General features: G+C 33.4%; 1 protein-coding gene and 1 pseudogene across 2 annotated transcripts; one reads left to right on the forward strand and one right to left on the reverse strand.

Moving 5' to 3' along the window:
- Nucleotides 1–13,335: 13,335 nt before the first annotated feature.
- Nucleotides 13,336–14,764, forward strand: LOC118200389 (uncharacterized; annotated as a pseudogene). Its single transcript, XR_015039240.1, has 2 exons — nt 13,336–13,434; nt 13,560–14,764. The product of XR_015039240.1 is annotated as an uncharacterized LOC118200389 (transcript).
- LOC118200365 (uncharacterized) lies at nt 14,721–18,890 on the reverse strand. The gene is made up of 2 exons (XM_085810031.1): nt 18,407–18,890; nt 14,721–15,937 (listed from the first exon to the last, which is right to left on the reverse strand). The coding sequence occupies exons 1-2, from the start codon at nt 18,592–18,594 to the stop codon at nt 15,124–15,126; spliced, it is 1,002 nt and encodes a 333-aa protein (XP_085666157.1). The 5' UTR covers nt 18,595–18,890; the 3' UTR covers nt 14,721–15,123.
- Between the last annotated feature and the right edge of the window lie 3,228 nt (nt 18,891–22,118).

Genomic DNA, 22,118 nt, shown 5'->3' on the forward strand with positions numbered 1-22,118 from the left:
CATCCATTTTGAAGAAGAAGCAGTCGAGGCAAATTAAATTCCATATTTATTTAAAATATCCCTTGTGGCCACAATTCACTTGGCACTCCAATCCTGCCTATTTCCAGAACATTTCCAATTTTGATACTAGTGCCATAGAAACGAACATAGAAGATTGCTGCAGCGTCTTAAAAGGATGAATGCGTATTCGAGAAAAGAGAGAGTGTGTCGCAGTAGTATATTGGCTTCGTGGTTCAATAAGGCACCATTTAACAAGACGAAACGAACATTTATTAAAATATGGTTCAAAGCATAATAGTAAACTCAGAGCAGTACATCGCTCTTACACCATAGCGATATCTACTACCTTCCTCTTCTGAGGCTAACATGCAACTCTCTTAAAATACATTAACCCTTCTTGGAGAAGAGCTACATGTACCAAGCACGCTCTGTTGATCGCCAAACAGTCGCCAGATACTACACCCCTGTCGTAAGATTGTTCTTGATACTGTTTACAAATCAATCATCAATCTGGAAACTAAAATCTAGCAACTGTTTGCGATCAATGAGAAATGAAAAAAAGACTACATATACATTTATACATTCTACCCCAATATTCAAATCTCAACTACTATAGACATTTGCAATGCAATACCTACAATTACACATCAATTTACTACATAAACATATATAAACATAGATAACACATTTTAACTTCACCCCACTGGTTCCAAATATTATTATTAGTATTGTAACAATTTATCAATTTTTAATCCAAAGAAACCAAGTTGATATTTTTTCTTTTATAAACATGTTAAAATATAGGGTGGCCCAGAAGTCACTTTACATTTTGAAAATTAAATAACTTTTTTTCTATTAATATATTTCTTTTTCTCTTTTCAGAATTAAAAAATATAATCCCTGGAAATTTTTGGCATGGATAAGTTTACAACAGAACAACGAGTGAAGATAATTGAATTTTACTTTGAAAATGGACGGTCAATTGTTGCAACGCAAAGATATGCGCCATTTTAATGTTCGACATCCCCCTAGTAGGCCTGCAATAAGGAACTTAGTGACGCGTTTTCAAGGTTCAATTAGTGCAATCTTTAAAACCAGCAGACTTAAACGAGTAAATTATGCTGTCAGGTTTCAGAGAACTGCAAGAAATGACAATGAGTTTATTCACAAGTTGATCATGGGAGATGAAGCTCATTTCCATTTGAATGGACATGTGAATAAGCAAAAAATAAAAAAAGAATTAATTAAATACAGTCATTTAAGAAAAAGTTATTTAATTTTCAAAATGTAAAGTGACTTCTGGGCCACCCTATATTAAAAAAGACCCCAGTATTATTCCAATGACAACAGTAAAATTATTTAGCTTCTTACTTTTACATATGAAAATTATCAATAAAACATTATCAAAATTTCTCTATTCAGTTTACTTGCATAAATATATAATTCTATTCTTAACGTTCTCTTTACTACTGCAGCATGATTTATATCCTTGGGAGAAAAATATCTAAATTTACCACTTACTTCGAATATTTGTTATCCAATAATTTTTCTATCTATTTCAAATTACATCTTATTTGCATAAAATTGTAAAATTATTAAGAAAAGCAAAGAAAAACTATCTAATCATTAACTATACAAAATGTTCGTGACGATGAACAGTAAATTAATGCAGGTGGGAAGTCTGGATAATGCATCTGCGTTCGACAGTTTTTTTTTCCAGGGCAATGTTCTATTTCGAGATTATATTTCTGCAAAGCTATGGCCCATCGTTGTAATTTGAACGATTGCGGAGCATTTCTCACTATAAAGGCTAGAGGATTATGATCAATCACAATTTTCACCGATGAACCGAATATTCAAGGTTCGAACTTCTTCAATGCCCATACTATAGCGTAAGCTTCACGCTCTATAGTCGGCCAGCTTTGTTGAGGTTTCGATAATTTCTTGCTCGCGTAGCACACGGGAAATTGTTTCTATCCCCTTTGCTGTGATAAAAAAGCACCTATTCCGATCATCAGAATGAATGACAAACGGATCCTGCAGTGTTGGGGTGATCAACTTCGTTGACATCGCTAATCGTTCCTTCAGTTGTTGAAATGTTGACTCATGAATTTCTTTCCACTCGAGTATTTCCGGTTGTTTATTTTTTGTGAGTTCTGTGAGTGGGCAGGCGATCTCTGCATACCCCGGGATATAATCGCGATAATAATTACATAATCCTAACAGACCTTTAAGATCTCTTTTCGTTTTCGGCGTTTCCAGGTTCTTGATTGCAATTTTTTTCTCGGGATCTGGTTGACGTTTTCCTGATCCAATAATGTGTCCTAAATATTTAATTTGAGGTTTTGCAAACGAACATCTCTTCGAATTGATAGTAAATCCAAGTGACTCTAGTTTAGTGAAAACTTTATCCAGATCTTGGAGATGAGTGTCGAAATCCATGGAAAATATAGCTATGTCGTCACTATAGGCTCTTGAAAATTGTTGAAATACTTTCAGCGCGTTATTCATTACTCTCTGAAAAGTTGCTGCTATGTTCCTTAGTCCAAAAGGTAGCACTTTAAACTGATATTGACCTCGATGACTTTTGAAGGATGTGTACTCTTTACTTTGTTCCTCCATGGGAATTGCTCAGTATCCTTTCAGTAGATCCAAAGTTGTTATGACGTTGGCTATTCCTATACTGTACATTAAATTAATGGCGTTTTGCATAGGAAAGTCATCTGGCTTCGTCACTGCATTCAATGCTCGATAATCAAGACACAATCTAATATTTCCATTTTTTTTTTTTTCGCTTATACAAACTACTGGACGAGCTATTTCTGCACTACTTTCTTCTATTAGTCCCGATTTCAATAATTCTTCAACTTCTTCATCAACCTTGGTTTTCAATGCTTCAGGAATCCTATAAATGTAAGGTTTTTCCCTCTCTATATTGGGTATTAATCTAATTTTATGAGCTTCAACTTTAGCGCTATTTTCAGCTTTCCGGTGAATAGAGCTCGGTGTTTATTGATAACAAATAAAAGTTGTGAGCTATAAATTTTCTTCTTTGCTGCGGATTTAAATTTTCTAAATTCAGATTTGCATCCATTTAAAAATCTTTCAGGGGGCTCGAGAGATCTTTTCCTGGCAAAGTTATAATTTCTTCAAATTCTTCTTCATCTTCAAATATCACTCCAACTGCATTGACACTAGCTTGGAATTTTCGAATTTTATTTGCATGAACATGTTTGATCTTTCCATCAGGTAGTTTTACTTTATAGGAATGAGGTGGGCAATGATTAACGATTTCTCCTGGTCCAGTTCAACGTGCATAGAGTTTGTTATTTGAATCTGGGATGAGTAAATAAACTTGTTCCCCGATTTTGAAATTTTTTTAGTATTGATCTCCGATAAAAGTACTCAGCATATTTTTGTTGTTTTTCACTTGCAATTAAATTGGCTTGTTCAGCTGCTTGTTCTAACCTTATTTTTAAATGCTGTAAGTAATCCACTTAGATCAGGTGGTATAGGTATTTCTCCTGACCATGAAGACTTCAGTACTGCTAAAGGACCTCTTGGTTGTCTTCCATACATGAGCTGAAATGGTGAGACACACCTGGTGCAGTTTGGTACTTCTCTGTATGCGAAGAGCAGGTATGGGATGTGCTTATCCCAATTCGAAGGATGAGACCTAATGACATGACGTAACTTTGCTTGAGGGACTTGTTCCATCTTTCTGCTAATCCATTTGAAGCACTGTAAGCAGGTGTAGAGAACCTAGTCTTTTCTGGAATTCTTTAGTTAATTTTGAAACAAAGTTACTTCCGTTGTCACTAGCTATTATATTAGGGATTCCTGTTCTCATAAAAATCTCCAAAAGTGCGTCGCAAGTGGCTTTTGCTGTCAAGCTTCTCATTGGAATGGCTTCTGGCCATCAGGAATGTTAATCTATCAAGTATAATACATACGAGGGCCATCCAGGAAGTAGATTACGTTTCCGTCTGTGTCCGCTAGGGGCGGGGCTAGCGCGGCCATCTTGGGGTCAGAGCGTTGCGCAGCTCAGTCTGCATCTAGCCGTGCTAGTGAGAGGTTCGTGCTGTGCTCCGTTCAGATACTGTGACGGTTTGAAATGTCTGCGTTAATTGAAAATCCCGCGAGCTGCGAGGTGCGCTCAGTAATAAGGTTTCTGACTGCAAAAAACTGTAAACCGATAGAAATCTATCGGCAGCTTCGTGAAGTGTATGGGGACAACATTATCACTGAAGGTGGAGTGCGTCAGTGGGTCATAAGATTTCAAAATGGCCGAACCAATGTTCACGACGAAGATCGAAGTGGGAGACCCAGCATAGTGACCGCCGAACTTCTCGAAAAAGTCGATGCTAAAGTCCGTGAAAATCGAAATTTCACAATAACGGAACTTTCTTTGAGTTTTCCACAAATTTCGCGAAGTTTGTTGCACGAAATCATCAGCGAAAAGCTTGGTTACCACAAGTTTTGTGCAAGATGGATTCCAAAAATCTTGACAGAGGACCACAAAAATCAGCGAATGGCTGCAGCGTTGAACTTTTTGGACGCTTACCATAAGGATGGTGACTCTTTACTCGATCGCATCGTTATTGGTGACGAAACATGGGTGAAACATGTGAACTGTGAAACGAAATTGCAATCAATGCAGTGGGGGCACACAAGTTCTCCCCAAAAACCCAAGAAATGCATGCAAACAATGTCGGCAAGGAAGATGATGGCGACTGTTTTTTGGGACAGAAAAGGTGTAATTTTGGTGGACTTCCTGGAAAGAGGCACTACAATAAACTCTCAAAGGTATTGCCAAACTCTCCAAAAACTCAGAAGAGCAATTCAAAACAAGCGCAGAGGAATGTTGAGCTCGTATTTATGTTTCCTAGCAGAAGGAGGTTCATTAGGTCCAATAATGTCGATGTTAACTGTTTCGAAAGGTAGTCCTGGTATTCTGACCGGTGTGATGGGAATCTTGTCCGATCGCTTTTCTGGACTCTTCAACTGACAATCTTTGCACGTTTTACAAAAGGTTTCGACATCTTGTGCTAATCCAGGCCAAAAAAAATGAATATCGTATTCTCTCCTTCGTTTTTCTTATTCCAAGATGGGCACCGAAAATGGAACTATGTGCTAATTCCAACAGTTGTGCTCTTCTACTAAGAGGAAGCACTAACTGAAAAACGGTCTGTCCTAATATTTTTTTGGTGATGTAAAAGATGATCAATAAATAAATAATTTCCTTTTTTTTTCTACAGCTAGCTTCCATGCTTCTCTCAGCGAGGGACAGTTAGCTTGCTCTTCGCGTAGGTGTTCAGCAGACGACAAGTCTGTGATTACGTAAGCACTCGCCTTCCCCCCTTCGTTTTTCTCATGGAGGTAGGAAAGGAAGGAGGGGCCAGTCGGCACTAGAAGTGAAGCACTACTTTGAAGCTTGGGTCAGCAGATGGGGTGTTCTTTGTTTACATTCAGAAGCTCGCTTGACACGGTTCTGATAGTATTTCGACACACGACAGTTCCATACAAATCGAAAAAGGGACGCTTTCGCATGAATGAAACATTCATAGTGTGATGGATAATAGCAATTTGTATAGTTTAGTGACATTTACGCAAAAATCACATCTTGGTTATTTTTCGATAACTAACAACAACGCGATTTTGATTATGAATTTGTTTTATAAAATTCTAAGCTGTTGAACTACAAAAATATAGATTTTAAGAAAAATGTTATGCTTAAAGAATGAAAAATACCTTACGGTACATTTAAAATTGTATACGTCTTTCGATACCCTTGATTAGAGTATTCGCTACTTTTATTTTATTTTCCAAACGCCAAAATGTTTTAAATAAAACACATTTTTTTCACATCCATATGTTATTGTTGCATATTATTGCAAAAAGCATGTATCTGCCTTTGACAAAATACATAAATATTCATTAAATTATTTATAAATGTATTTGAAATGAAGAATTTATTCACTTATAAACAGTTGTGAAAGTACTGTGAAGAAATCTAATTATTAAATGTATCTAATTTATAATGGTTATAAATGTTATCTAAATATATAATAACCTTAATATTGAATTGTAAACATAAATTGAAATACTGTTGACAAATACGTTATAAAACTATTTAAGCAAGAATTGTTCGTATTGGAAAGCAATCTGTTAAAAGGTATTGTAAAGCAAATGCTATGAGATGCGCACTTCAGAAAGTAATAAAGAGTTTTGGAATATGTATTGTTGAAATGAAGAGTAAAAAAAAATCTGATAAGTATAATTAAAAGAATTATTCCCCTTACATTTTATAATAACTCAGTTACAAATTTTAAATAATACTTAAAAAAAAAAAAAAAAAAAAAAAAAAAAACTTATTTTATTCCCTTTCAGAAATGTTCAGAGAAAGTCAAGTACTATTTAAAGTATTTCGCTAATTCCTAATAATTCTCTAATTTAAAATGAACTGAATAGAGCATTAATTATAAATTGACTTACATTTTTCGATTTAAAAGATGCCTCAGAAGCCAAAAAATCATTTCAATCAAGTATTTTAGGAAGAAGCTCTATAAATAGAAAAGAAATAATGCATAATTTTAATATTAATAATACAATAAACTTTGATCATAATTTTTGTACCTTAACAGAATAAAATCAAATTACCTTAACTTTTTTTTCTAATGTAATTAACGAAAACGTGTGAAAATATTTCATTCAAATTAAACCATTCTGAGAAAACTGTCCTGTGAAAAGTATAGCATTTAATTCCGTTCAGAATGAAATGTTGTTTAAAAATATGTTGTTGTCATATACTTAGGACTCTGAAGTGTTGTAGAAAAAGAAAATATATACATTTATATGTATATTTACGACGTAATTACAAAATATTAAATCCGAACGCGTCAAATCCCATTGAACTCAATGGTAAATGACCCAATGTTTTGGTCACTACGTAGGGATCGCCAGTTCTTCAGAGCAGGGTACCGGAGAAACTTGTTTAGGGCAACTCCATCTTACTTCCTACCTCCATAGTTTTTCTCCTCCAAGAGCATTAGCGGGGGTGGGGGGACTAGACGCTGTCGTTTGGCTGTGCATTGGCGTTTGCATGTTTTCGCTTCCGTAATTATTTCTTTCTGCCGCAGGATTAATCAACAGTTCGTGTATTTCTGGTGTTATTAGGCAAGACGCATTTAGCTTATCAGTCACTGCAATTAATGTATCCACAAAATTAAATATATTGCTTCCATGATCTTTATTGTAAATAGGTACACGGAAAACTTTTGCTTCAATTGGTTGTCCGAAAGCAGGTGTTAAGCAATATATTACTTCCTTCTCTCTCCTCTAAATTTGGAATGAGCGATGAATGTACAATCGTCATCTGCGTTCCAGAGTCTACGATAGCTTCGATTTTCTCAGAGTTAATAAAAGCATCTACTTTTTGCAGTGGTTGAACGATGCGTTCTGCGAATTCGGATTGTAGATGGGATGAGTCTACTTTAGCTACGATGGCTTCTTCTTTTGATGTTCTGTTTTAACTTTTTTGAGTTTTGGAATCATCCGTGCCCTTCTTATTTACTGCAGTTTCGTTTTTTCTTCTTTTGTCTGGGCAATCTCTTGCGATGTATTGATAGTTTCCAGAAATATAACATTCTTTTCTTCTCGCGTGAGATCCTTCTTGTTTTGAATATTCTCTTCTCATGTGAGGCGGAATATATTTATCTTGTGTACATGTCGTATCCAGGAATCTCGATGGTCGTTTAATTCCATTTCGGACTTCGTCGAAAGATTTTTCCTTTGGCCGTGAAATAAATATCACATTCTTTAGCTAATTCTTGCGGCTTCAACCATTTATTTCCTTGGCGTATTGCGACGGGTGCAGCTGTTTCTTCATCTAAAGCTTGGAATAATTTATCCGAAATAATTAAACTCCTTGAATGTTTCGAAATCCTTTACTTTTCTTGACTTGCAGTAATAGTCCCATGCAGCTGTTAGTCTTGAGGCGAACTGGATATGCGTTTCGCCGGAATAACGTTTAGTTCTTCTGAAGTTTTCCAAACAGGTTTGAGAAGTAAGTTGGTATTCCTTCAGAACAAGAGTTTTCACTTTTCCGTAATTTTGCAGATCTTCCTCCTTTATATAAACAAGAACATTTGAAGCTTTTTCTCCAATTAATTTCAATAATATTTCCGATTTGTATTCTTCGAGAACTTTCTTGTGCTTAACTGCTCTTTCGATACAATCGAAAAATATATTCCATGCTTCAGCTCTCTTCAGTACTGGTATAGTCAGTGTTTCTTCTCCTTTGATCAGCTTGTCGAGGGAAATTTCGGTTTCTCGTCCTGTGTTTTGGATTGAAAGTGCCGGATTTCTACTTCCTTCATTTTGAGTTGCTCGAATCTTCGCTAATTCTATTTCGTGTTCTCTTTCTGTTTTTAATCTTTCTTCTTCCATTTGCATTCTTTCCATTTCTTCTTTTCTTTTTCGATTCTCCACTGTAGTAATCAGAATTTCTTTCACGAAATCAGCATCTTCGATGTATTTCTTGCTATTCTGGAGTTTGTGTTTCAGTTCTACTAGCTTCAAATCTGGGGATGCTTCTTCGCCAATTTCCAATAGAGCTGTTACTAAATCCTCTTTCTTTGTGTTTTTGAACATTTTCTTTTATTTTAATTTAGAATTAAGTTTTTCGAACTCGCGATAAAATAATTCTCATGTTTTTACTCCCTTTTGCAAATGCGAACTTCTTTCGTGAGTTAGGCTTAACACTTTGTGGGCCGCGCATTTATCGAAGCGCCGTTACGCTGCCGCCGGTTCACGCAGGTTCTACTGCTCGCCAACGGTGATATTTACGCAATTTTTCGAAACATAAGTAGTTGGTATATAATTATTATTAAAGAAAGCACTAAAATAACTGTTACACTATTTTTATTCCAATTATATTTTTTAATTAGTACTAAAACGTTTTATTTAAAAAATTTAACTCCTAGGATCCATAGTTCTTTTTAGTATGATAATTCTGAAAACATTTTCCAACGTGCAGAGAAATGTTGCAGGAAGAACACATGTATGCAGTGGAACTTCTTTTCTTAGCGGCAGTGCAGACTTTACAGGCCCTTCGAGGGTTTTGAATTCTCCCATTATCACTAATACGTGTTATTCCATGTTTTCTCATGTCTGTAGTAAGTCTGCCTGGTGGATCAAACCTCGGCGATCTTTTATCACATTGAGCAGCTGATCTTGATTGTTGCTCCTCTTCATTCCCATTAATCCATGCTAGTGCAAGATTTAGTAAAAATTGTTTGAATCTAATAGGATTTTCAGAATTTTTAATGTATATCTGGAACGCGTTGAGTAATGCACAGTTTATGAGACATAAAACCGATTTTTTTGTCCATTTTTTTTTCTTTTGCGAAGTATGGAATAACACGATAGGTATTGATCGACGTGATCAACACCTTTCATAAATTTATTATACTAGTGTACGCAAATTGGTTTAATGCACTTCTTTTTGGTTCTTTTGCTCAGACATTCGACCATGTCTGCTGAAGGTATCGTAGTAATCATCATTATGAATTTTTTGGCCGAATTCCATTTTTGTACCATAATTTGCCCCTTTTCTACGAAATGCCATTGCCTTATTTTTCAATGTAGCAGATTTTAAACAATTTGGTACTCCTCTGCTTACTTTCCGCGATTCCAGCGCTCTGATACGCCATCTAGTGGCTAAAAGGTGGAAACATTAAAGCTCGGTATTTACGTCTGAAAACATTACGTAGTTTGTGAAGCGCATTGAGATCAGAAAGTAATTAAACATTTATTTTTGAATGTTTTAGGCATTATGTATAATTTTAAAAAAAGTGCACATCACACGTTTTGTTCTGTACCACAGTGCAATTCACAAGCACGCAAGGAACCTGATTTATGCTTCCATCGTATTCCTGGTTCGAAAAAAATGAAACAAGATTGTGATACAGCAAAGCGAAGAAAGGAGTGGATTCGCGTACTGCGAATTGGAAAGGAAGTCGGACATTATATGAAAGTGTGTTCTAAACATTTCAAAGAAACTGATTACATTTTACCTGGTAAGAAAAGTTTTGTTTATATGAAAAATTTCTTTCTTCGTGTATATATGTGTGTGTGTGTGCACGTGCTTTGAAAGTAAACATGCATATTTGTGTATTGAAGTACAAATGATTATAGATCATTTATCTTTTAAATGTTATTAATACACATACATATATAATTAGGTTTTCATGCATGTTTTATCTGCAGAAATTTAAACTCTGCTTCAGTTGATGTTAGCAATGATTTAAATGAAAATTTGTAGTATGACACATATAAAAATAAGAATTAAGTCGGTCACTTCTTGCACTGTTGAAAATAGTTTACAATAGTTGAGGATATTTTGCATAAAGAAATTTCTAAGTTCAGAAAATAGCTGTGGTTATCTATTACAAATAATAGTATAAAAAGTATTCCAGATATCAAATCTTTTCCATTGCAAAACAGCAAGTGCCAAAATATTTCTTATAGAATGATTTACATACCATCGTTACCTGTTGGGCACAATAAAATGAAATATTTTTCTTTATCTCCTATAGGTGTTCTTTTAAGTAAATATTTGTAATAAAAAGTTTTTGAAGTAGTTTAGAAAAATGTCTCCGAACTGGCACATATATCTTATTTGAGAAAAAATTTTTGGCACATGTCCTGTAATGTAAAACACTCAAAGTCAGTGATAAATATAGATAGGAGGTAAGACTTCTACATAATTTCATTTCTCAGTCATTATTCAAAATATGATTGCATACAACTAAGTAACTTTGCAGTAAATGAAACAGCATGCACAGACAGATATACAGTGAATAAAGACAAAAGCAGTGGATTTGGATCAGTTTGGGAATTTATTAGATTTTATATGCATTTCTATTTTATTTATAACAGGCCTTTATTCAGTCGAATAAGAAACCGAAATACATAATAATTTATTTTTATTCTGCTTTTTGAATGAATATAAAATTCTGAAGCAAAAAAAATTACATTATACATAGCTTCTTAGTTGTTACAAATAAAATTTTGCTTAGTTATTTAAAGATGCAACCTTATTTATAATCTCAACCATATGGTGTATTGGTTGCATTCCTCTGGCAAATCTGCATTAATCCTCTTGCCTATTATTAAATTATTGTAAAATTTTTTTATCGTGTTGATTATATGTTAGTATCTAAAATCGGTGTAGATTTTCCGCAGTTTAGTTCTCTATAGTGTTGATACTGTGAATGTAAATCTCATTGAAGATATATGGGTATTGGATTAGTGAATTTTTTAACTCATAGCTCATTCTACCAAATAGTTGCTTTTTGGTGTGTTTGGGGGGGGGACATCTTCACTGTCAACACTCGCACGATTTTCACTGCCAGTATGTAATTTTTGCCTACAGAATTTTTACTAAGAAATGTATAGGACATATAAAAAATGGTTAGACTAATAAAACGGCTAATCTTTGGAATATGGTAACAGGTAGTTTGGCGACATTTTGGTAAGGCGATAAAGGTTACTAGCTAGAACTTTGGCAGTGTACATGGATAAAGTCAAGAGTGTGCGCAATGCCATTTTTGTGCAATTCTTAAAATCGCTGCAAGCAGTTTGCGATTCTGCACTTTCTCCCAATTTCGTACCTAATCTTTGTCATGATTAAGCATTTTTGTTCCATAAAAGTTCTAGCATAAGCGTAATTCAGCTAGCAGATTGTTGGAAAAAAAATGCTGAGTTAAAAAAAAAAAGCCTTTACTTCGTGAAAACAAAATGGCGTCCAAACAAAAACTAGCAGGTTGCCGTAGCAGGGTTGGTCGCCAAAAAATCGCCAAGTTACCGCAATCCAAAGATTAACCAATGAAACCTTGGTTGTAAATGAATGAATTTATTTGTCATTAAAATATTTCGAATGAGCAAAAATAAATTAAGTCACGCTAAATGAATATAATCGAAATATTCAAATCGTCCAGCTTCTTCATTTAGTGTGACTGTAAAAAGTCTGAAAATATGAATTTTTTGGTAAAAATATCTTTGTTTATACTAAGTGCTGCAACTTAATCTTAAGTTATTTCTCAGAATGATATGTAAAAACTTATTTTAAATATGAAGAAGAAGTCCATGCTACCTATAATGCCCATAATCAAACAAATATTTATATTTAATTACAAATTGTTTCATTGTCATATGTGTTACTGTTACCAAATGTTTTTTTTTTTTTTTTTTTTTTTTTTTTTTTTTTGTTAGGTATTCCAACAAAAAGACCACATCTGAAAAGCACTGCCATTCCAAGTTTGAATTTACCAGTATTATCTACTGATAATGTACAAACTAGGGCTGAAAAGCGGAAAAGGGCTGATGAAAGGCATGAAAGATACAGAACCATAATTCAGTAAGTTTATTACAATCATTATTTTATTTTAAAGTTGTGTGGATAAAAGTTAAATGGATATTTTTAGTCATTTACTTTGAATAGCTAGTTCTTTTCTTTTTTAAATTCAAAACAATTACATATTAGAGTTTAATTATGCAGTTGAAATAGAAGATATTAAAAAAATAGTACTTTTCCATTTTGCCGGCGCAAGCGATAAAGTCGCCAGAAATGGTACAATCGATACCAAACGGAATATCCTCGCTGGTAACCTTTTTCACCTCATTTTTAAAACAAGTCGCAGCCATTTCTTATCAGATTGATTGTTTCTTTCAATACTGGCATACAATTACCAGATAGTTCAATTTTATGCCTTAAGGCCATTCGCGGTAATTAAGTCAATCAGGATGCAATCAAACTACTCACCTGAAGGCGAAAATATAGAAAAGGCAAAGTCAAAGGTTAAATTCATAAATTCCAATGAGAGTGCACTAGCGGAATAAAGCACTGAAATTTTACATAATTTCCGAGTAAGCTATTCGTACGAATGGAAATAATTCTTGCATTTAAACATGTATTCCAAATTAAGACTTAACTTGAAATTAATGTAAGTACTGAGAGAATTAGATTTTTGTAGCGTAGTTTATGTTCGAGATGAGATCACTTGGGATCACGTGATATGAAACGGTGAAGCAGGATATTGTACCATGAAAACATAGTAAATTCTTAAATTAATGTCTTTATTTATTGGCTTTATAGTGTATTAAATTTTATTCACCAATATTTTAGCCAATCCATAGTTGTCTTTAATGGTATAGCGCCCTTCTTACCTTTTAATATGCTGCAAAAGCATCCTGAGCTGAACCTGAAAATGTAATACATATGCATAAGAAAGTATTAAATGGCATTTCTAACATTCCTTTCTCTAGGAAAAAAAGTACTGCATCTGTTATCAGAAAAGATTCTGAGTTACAAGGTAGTACAGAGGAAGAAGCGAGAAATATAGCAGTTAAAGCATTGCTTAATCTTGCAAGGTTGGTTTATATATGAAACTATTTGATTTATTCTTTTTACTACATCATAATTTCAATAATTTACTATATGAATATACATATTCTTTATTCTACAGAACATAACATTTTTTGTTTTAATTTTTCAGTATGGATTTCACATCTGATATGGAAGGAACATCACCTGATTCCAACGATAATGCCAGGAATGTAATATCTGAAAATCAGCCACAATTTTTAAACATGTTACATTCCTTAAAAGATCAAAGTACTCAAGTATCTAGTGGAGATTTTGTAACCCAAATATTAATCCCCACTGATAAATTATCAACAAAGCAATTAAACAGTCTAACATGTTTACATTCTATAAAACTACTAGAACAGTTAACAGAATATGTCCAAATGGAGTTACAATCTGCTCCAAAACGATGCATGTCCATCAAAGACAGGATTATGCTTTCCTTAATGAGGATGAAGTTAAATATGAGCTTTGTTGTTTTGGCTGTGTTGTTTGGCTGCTCATCAACTACATGTAAAGTCATTTTTAGTGAAACATTACATGCTTTGGCAGTTACTTTACGAAGCATGATTTATTGGCCTTCAAAGGAAGAAATAATGTGCAATATACCGGTATGTTTCAAAAATTTTTTTTAATGTCCGAACTGTATTGGATTGTACTGAAATTCCAGTTGGAAAGCCAAAATGCCTCAAATGCCAAATAAAGACATATTCACATTATAAAGGTATGCATACCATTAAATATTTAATTGGAGCATCACCAGGTGGTATCATCACATATGTTAGTAAAGGATATGGAGGGCGAGCTTCAGATAAAGAAATTTTCCGACAAAGTGGTCTTGTGGAGATGGTGGAACCACATGTCGATGCCTTTATGGTTGATAAGGGCTTTTTGATTGATGATATTTGTGAGGAAAGAGGTATCAATATCATCCGGCCACCATTCCTCAGAGAAAAGAAACAATTGTCCTCTCAAGAAGCGAATCTCACTAGGAATATTGCAAGGGCACGAGTGCATATTGAAAGGATTATTCAAAGAATAAAAGCCTTTAAATTATTGCATTATGGTAGAATACCAAGGACTATGATCAGTCTAGCAGATAATATGATGATCACTGCCTGTGGTCTTGCAAATCTTGGCAGACCTGTTCTATCAAATGATAAATTCAGATACATTGATTATTAATCATTTTTAATAATTTTACAAATAAAATTTTTTATGGGGGTGTAATGTAGCAGGTCTCATTAATTTAAGGATTTAACAAATGATTTTGATCGTATTTTATGCATCATGCAGATTATTATTTCTAGCTCTTTCGTTTCACTGCAACTCTTGTCAATTTATTTTCAATGTATGAACATGAAATATCTTCTAAAAAACTGTACACACTTAGTCCCTTATTCTTAATTTAGTTTACATAAAGGAATTGAAATTTATCACACAATTACTTTAACATGTAATAAAATAATTGAATACTTTTGATTTTAATGTTTTCAAAAATTTGCTAAATCAAGTTTATTTTTGTGTGACTTTGCATCAAAAGCACCATTAATAAATCTGTTTTGGCAATCATTACCACTATTACAAAAATATGTGTAATCGATCATTACAAGAATCTGAGGTAAAAAAATATACAATTTTCAATTACATCCAAAGCTACACAACAACAACAATTAATGTAATAAACTTTAAACTTAAACTGCTTTAAACAAAAATGGAAGCATGTAAGTAAAATAAATATCTGTCAGTCTTTTAGACATATCAGTCACAAATTTCAAGTCAAATGGGATCAGAAGACTGATATATGATTTATCAAATGTGGCAAATATAATTAGTTCACAGTCAGTAGCCCCAAGCACAGCCATGCCTAACTGTACTTGTCCAAAAAATTTATGTTTTGGCCGCAGCTTGTAATCGCCATTTTCATCAACATATATAAATTTTAAATTTTTAACAATGTCTCTTGCTGGTGCAAACTGTCCATATACAGGGCACTTTATTTCTAAAATCCGGGGTTTACCATTTATCATAATGATCCCATCAGGGCTGAATCCAAACCAAGGAGTTGCTGGATTAACTATCAACCCGGATTGTAAAACAAAATGCCCTGTCTTAGCATGATAGACATTTCTAGCGAGCCCTTCTGCATTTGCACCATGCTCAGTCGCTTTATTCCCATGAAATGGGCTGTTGTAGATACTATTTAGCTTTTTTTCCCAGGAGGGTGATTTGTTCTTCGAGTACGTGAACAACTCGTAACAGATGCTTCCTGTGAAGCGTTTCCTCCTTTCTCTCTTCCATATATCATTGTTCTGACCAAGTGTTTCTTGGGCCAGTAATATAGATTTATCCAAATTAGTTTTAATTTCAGCTATGTAATAAGCCGCCAAATCATCTTCAAGGTCCGGTGGTAAGCAATTACACAGTACTTGAACATTGTTTTCAGCAAAGCAGCTCTTTAACAAATCATCCAAAGCTACACAACTTTTAAGAGTCTTCTTTGGTAGCCTGGTGGGGATAAAGATTGTATACATATTAAAAGGTATGCAGCAGATTATGCACACATTTATATTGATTTACAAGACTGTGAAGTACAATATGCATAGCTAATTCAAATTTCACTTTCAATACATTATTTAGGTATTTTTCAGATTTTTAGTCTGTTCAAGAAATTTTTAGCAATATTTATTTCATTTAGAATTACCATAAGGTAATTTAAGAAGAAAATGAGTCAGTTATTTATTAAAGTAATATATATTAAAAAATAAATATTTGCAGTTTTTGAGTACACAGTTGTTTTTAATTTGCATAAACTTTACAAATAAAGTACAAAGTCCGAAATCCGGACATCCATTATTCGGAATGATCTAAAATCCGGACCTCAAAGCTACAAACATTTACTGTTATTATTATTATTATTATTAATACTTTACACATGCACATTTGATTTTTCCTTCTATAATAAAACATGTGGAGATTTTCACTTAAAAAATTCATTTAAAAAATTAAAAAATTCTTAATTTCACTCAGGCACTAAATAAAATACCTCATTATGGAAAAACAATTTTGTAACCATAAATTTGTGAGATTAATAATTTGGCTCCGTAACTGAGTATCTGCTTGGCAGACATCTCAAACAGAAAAATTCACCTATTTAATATACCTGACACCGACCTGTCGAGTCATTATTTATTATATTTTGCTTCCATCACTGCATGTTTATCAATACATGACAGCTTCAGTAATAACTCATGCAGCGATGTTTAAACTTTTTTATATTAGTAATTGAATAAGAAGAGTATGGCAACCTTTTATGCTAACATTATGCTTGGTGATGAATACAGATTTTTAAATGCTCTAAGAAACGTTGAGGAGAAAAAATTCAACAAAAATTTCTTTTCATATGCTAAAAATAGATTTTGTTAATGAAACTCATAGGCCACAAGATTATATTTAGTACTATTTTAATTAAGAATAACTGATATGTTATTCACCATAAACGCAGAAGCGGTGGCAGAATATGTCGGCACTGAACGGCAGAATTTAGGGAAGACGAAAGTTTTGGAATTTGGGGAAGAACCGAGTGGCAAAATTAAGGGATGAGAAGTTTATATGATTTAGGGAAAGCACTGGGATCCAAAATTTAGGTGCGGTGAAAATTTAGAACTTAGGAAAGCACTTTGTAGCAGAATTTAGGACCCGTAGAGACTGCAACAGGCGGTATTAACCGCCGGCCCTAGATAAAGCGTTGAATATATGCGAGAGTTTATTTATTCAGGACTCGGATTAGTTTTAAGCATGTGCAAAAAATAAACATAGGTATAGTAAGTAACTACTCGTAAATACAATTCAGGCTTAATTCAGTACGCAATAGGAGCAAGACAAAATTTAGCGAGACACCTGGGCTTTCGTCACCGATCTTGCGATACACAGCCAGTAATGTATAATGGACGCTATTAAGCTAGGCTAAAATTATCGTTACTGATTATAAGGCATTTCAATTAATGTAGCAGAATGCGCTGCTCCCTGATCTTCTAATTTGATCTAGCTTACTATTTTCTGCAAACTGTTATTATTGCGGCAATTTTATATAAACTATGCTTAAAATTTCGATTATGTCGAAAAGAGTTTCCAATTCTGTAGTTGCCAAAGGTTCTACAAAGCAAAACCATATTTTGATGTCCATTAAACAAAAAAGGAAATTGCTGCAAAAAATGGATAAAGGCATATCCATCTCAAAATTATGCGAGAAGTATGGCATTGGAACGTACACTGTATATGACACAAGAAAAAATAATTTTTTTGTGGAAGCGCCTTAAACAACTTAGATTGAAAGATATGTTTAATAAAGAAAACAAATAAATATTAAATTTTGATACCCTTTTGATCATAATAGTTGTTTATTTCATAAATTATGATTTCTTATTTTTAATTATATAATTTCTGCATGCCATCTTACCAGATTTAAATTGATCTATTATCCGGAATCACCAAGTCCCGATTTTGGATTTTGTACTGTATATATATATATATGTGTGTGTGTGTGTGTGTAATATATTCAAACTCAGACACAATGACCAGGAAACTGGGGAGCGGATGTAGATTAAATCTTCGGTTTTATTTTCCGCAGCATGTTACGGCTACAAACAAGTCGGCATATTAAATGTGACTGTTCCAAAAGGATTACATTTTTGATAACTTTGTAGCAAGAAAGCAGCAGCAGACAGACAGCAGTGCAGCTAGACCAAAGCGTGGAAAGCAAGTACATAATGTTCAGGATGAAATCTTAAGTCAAACTGAGCTAGTTTTGGTTCTCAAAGTATTTTGATTGGATAGTGAATATTGCTGAAAAATTATTATTGGCTGCTTGAGTTTTAGTTCAATTTCCATTACCAGAATTACATAAGAGTCATATAACATTAATTTGAGCTGCTAATTTAATCTTTTACATATATATATATATATAATCATACTTACATAACAGTATCATTTGTTTTCCGCTTATTATATCGGAGTACATCATAATTAGAAGCTGCTTCTGGACAGGCCGCAAGGAGTCCTTCCCGGTAGAGTTTAATTTTGGTATCCGGAACATCAGTGACTTCAGTAACCTGTACGTGACAAAAATCTTGCAGAGGGACCACCTGATATTCCAGCTGTGACATACTTCTATTTTTCCACTGGCACTTTACATCAGTTGATGACAACAGATTCAAGTCAGAAATATGGTTCCTTATAAAAAAATACACACATAAATTTTATGTTTCATACATAGCAAAATTCTGTCATGATTATTAAATGAATAGTTTAAAGTAGAATGGTTTTGCTTTATTTGATTATAGTAAAGCCAGTCTACCAATTTAAAATTGTCACATATGCATAAGGAGTTATGAAATATGCAGCTCGAAACAAAAACTATTGTCAACAGTAATTTAATATACTTAACACCTCCAGTTTCAACATTTTATAAAGTTTATAAATTTGGTGCATTTTCTGATATATATATGACAAAACAATATCCACACAAATGGATTTATATTTTATAGTTAATTGTCCTTTTTTTTTTTTTTTTTTTTTTTTGTGATAGTGAATTACAATAGAATTCCGGAGCTTACATGCTGATAAGAAAGAAAGCATTGGATTTCTTTAGAAATACAGTGCTTTTCCCAAGAACAAAGAATGCATAAATTTGCATTCTATGAAGTTGTACTTTTTAAATGACCAAATTTTTAAATCTACAATCAGAATATTAGAATATGGTTGGAAAACAGGCCATAAGATTTCTTGTTTCTACCAAAATGCTTTTAATATTCTGTGATGGAATGGGATGGCTCTTATGAAAAATTGTATTGTTTGGAATGGTTTCTTGTTTCCTTAAGAATTTATAACCAGATAGCAAAGATCTTATGACAAACTTTATCTGATTAATATAATTTATGGCTTTTTCTAATGAAATTGCTGTTGCATATAGTAATTGTAGTTGTTTTGAGTAACATTTGTCCCTCCTAAATTTTCAGGAGTTTCAACATATATTTTTTCAAGTTTTTTAACATGCTATACCTGTAAACAGTTTCTGTTGATCATGTAACATAAAAAGAAAAAGAAAAAAAAAGGGGGGGGGAATCTGTTTCTCCAAATATCTGTCAAAATAATTTTCATAAGTCTGACAACATTTCAATCAATTTTCTTGACTACCAGGAAAATATGTAAATGCCATTTAGTTTTATGTGAATTTATTATCACATAGTGAAAGACATAGCATCAATTTTAAAACAAATCTGAATTTGTTTTGTGTTTTTGGTTACTCAAAATGCTGAAATTTATTTAGGAAATTTGAATAATTTTAATGTAATTCATACCATCCATGTTGCTGAAAATGTTTTAATACAAGACCATCATGTCAATGTAAAGTTTTCATATGTGGAGACTTTGGCTTCTAATCATTGTGTTCAATGCAATATGGAAAAGTTTGTACTATAAATTTTGATAATTATAATTTATTCTTCTATTAGGCTTTAAATATGATGTTTCATATTCAAAGTGTTGGTTCAGTGTTTCATATTCAAAGATGTTGAAGTTCATACAATGTAATTAATTAACTTATTACAATTTATTCATGAATTTTTGACTCAGATATAAAGTTATTAGTTAAAAACTGCATTAGAAAAGCAAAATTGGTTCAGTTATTTTTAAAGTTCATATTTTATTTTTAAATGCTTATGTTTTGCTTGAAAATAGAAAGCGTTTCGTTTAATCCTGGTATACGCTTTCATAGGTTCAATATAATTTATGACACATAAATTAATTCAAAAATTTATTTCTATATATGTGAATTCAATATAATTTATATATATATAAAGAACACGTCTGACTGCACAACTTTTCTGGAAATCCTAGGTTACACACATATTAAATCATTTGTGTGCAATCAGTAAAAGTAAATATTAAAACTAGATACCTGTTGCAATACAATAAAACAGCCACACAGTGCTTACAACAGCCAGCAGCTCCACCTTTACATGAACAAGAAAATTTTTTAATTTTCAGTTCTGCTTTTTCAACAACGAAATGACCTTCTATTTCATGCGGTGAGGACGCTAGAGAACTTGTCCTCAAACACGAAGCCAAAATTTGCACATTGGATTTTTCAGGTAAAATCCCGTGTATTACCAAATGATCTGCTTTTAAAATTCTCTCTGCTTCAACAATACAGCGAGAATTTACGCCTCCTTGAACAAAATCAAATATTTCGGAAAAGTTAAGCAACTCCATCTTTGAATGTACGAAGTCAGATGACAAATCAAAATACCGAGCTTTATCCGCCATACTAATGTGTGAAAGCGCCATCTATAGGTGAATTGAATCGCGGTTAATTGTGCCACAGATGTTTGTTTTATGCTTTAGTAACTCCTCTGCAACCTTTACACTATTGTAGTACTTGTCCATATGTACATCGTGCCATAAATTTAAATATGGCGATAACACAGACAATATTGTCGCAATTAGCGATTTTCCTTGCGCGCAATATATTTCTAAATTGCATGTATTACCAGATGTCGCCTCACACACCATAAGGACTAAAATTCCATACTTTATAATTTTCTCAAGATTATATATACGAAAAGATAGCCTGCCCCTCCATGGAATGATATCTTCATCCAGCGATAATTCTTTCCCGGATTTATAAATTATTTGAAACTTTTCTACCAAGTACGAGTAAAGTGATTTTATTTTATCAAGCCTTTCTTGGCGATGCTCATTATTACTGAAGTGCCAATACTTCCATAACTGCCGAAATCGGTTCTTTGGCATAGTATTCCCAAAAATAGGTGTATGTAATCCAGGGTGAGTAGACCAATAATCGTCTTGTTCTGGTTTTCTTACTATTCCCATTAGGATAACAAGACCCAAACGTTTTTTCATTTCTACAGCATTTGTATCAATCCAAGCTTTATTCTTTGTTGATGCATTGTCGTTATCATTATTCTGCTGATTATGATATAAGTTTGTTTGTGTGGCAAACAAATTAAATAAATCGTCCCCAATGAACAATTCACAGTTGATACTATATCTGGTGTGTATGGTACCTGTAACCCAAACCGTTCCGGACAAGCATGAAAGTTAGGTTTAAAATCAACTTCTGACCAATCATTTGCCACAGAATTCTCTTCATCACTTTCAGATTCACTAATTATTTGTCTTCCCTTACTTTTGAATCGTCTCACAATTATATCGCTCCCACTGTCCGAATCACTTTCACTATCAGAGCAATTACCCTCTTCTGATAACCGATCAGCATATATTTCCTCATCGAAGAGCATTTTGAAGGATCTCTTTAAATCTAACGTAAGTTTCCGATATTTGAAGGCAGAGAAAGACAGTCTCAAACTAACAAAACAAAGCGTCCAAGAAAAAAGATTTCAATAATAGACAGTCTAGTGAATTGGGAGAGGAAAGCAGCTGAAGCCAATGTTTCCTGATCGTCAAATGTTTTGCTATAGTATGTCTATCTGGTTCCCAGACAAAAGCCCACTGGACGAAAGCGCACATGAAAAAAGCCCACAAAAAAAAAAAAAAAAAAAAAAAAAAAAAGAGCACACTATGATAATTGCCCACGCGACAAATACCGTCACCACCGGAAAAACAAGGCCTCCCTTCTGCTGCGAGTGACGTCAGTCAGCCAGACTAG

Source organism: Stegodyphus dumicola, chromosome X2 (genome assembly GCF_044657685.1).
Source record: "Stegodyphus dumicola isolate Sdum_Otavi_A_Nest chromosome X2, ASM4465768v1".
In the NCBI taxonomy this organism is placed as follows: Eukaryota; Metazoa; Arthropoda; class Arachnida; order Araneae; family Eresidae; genus Stegodyphus; species Stegodyphus dumicola.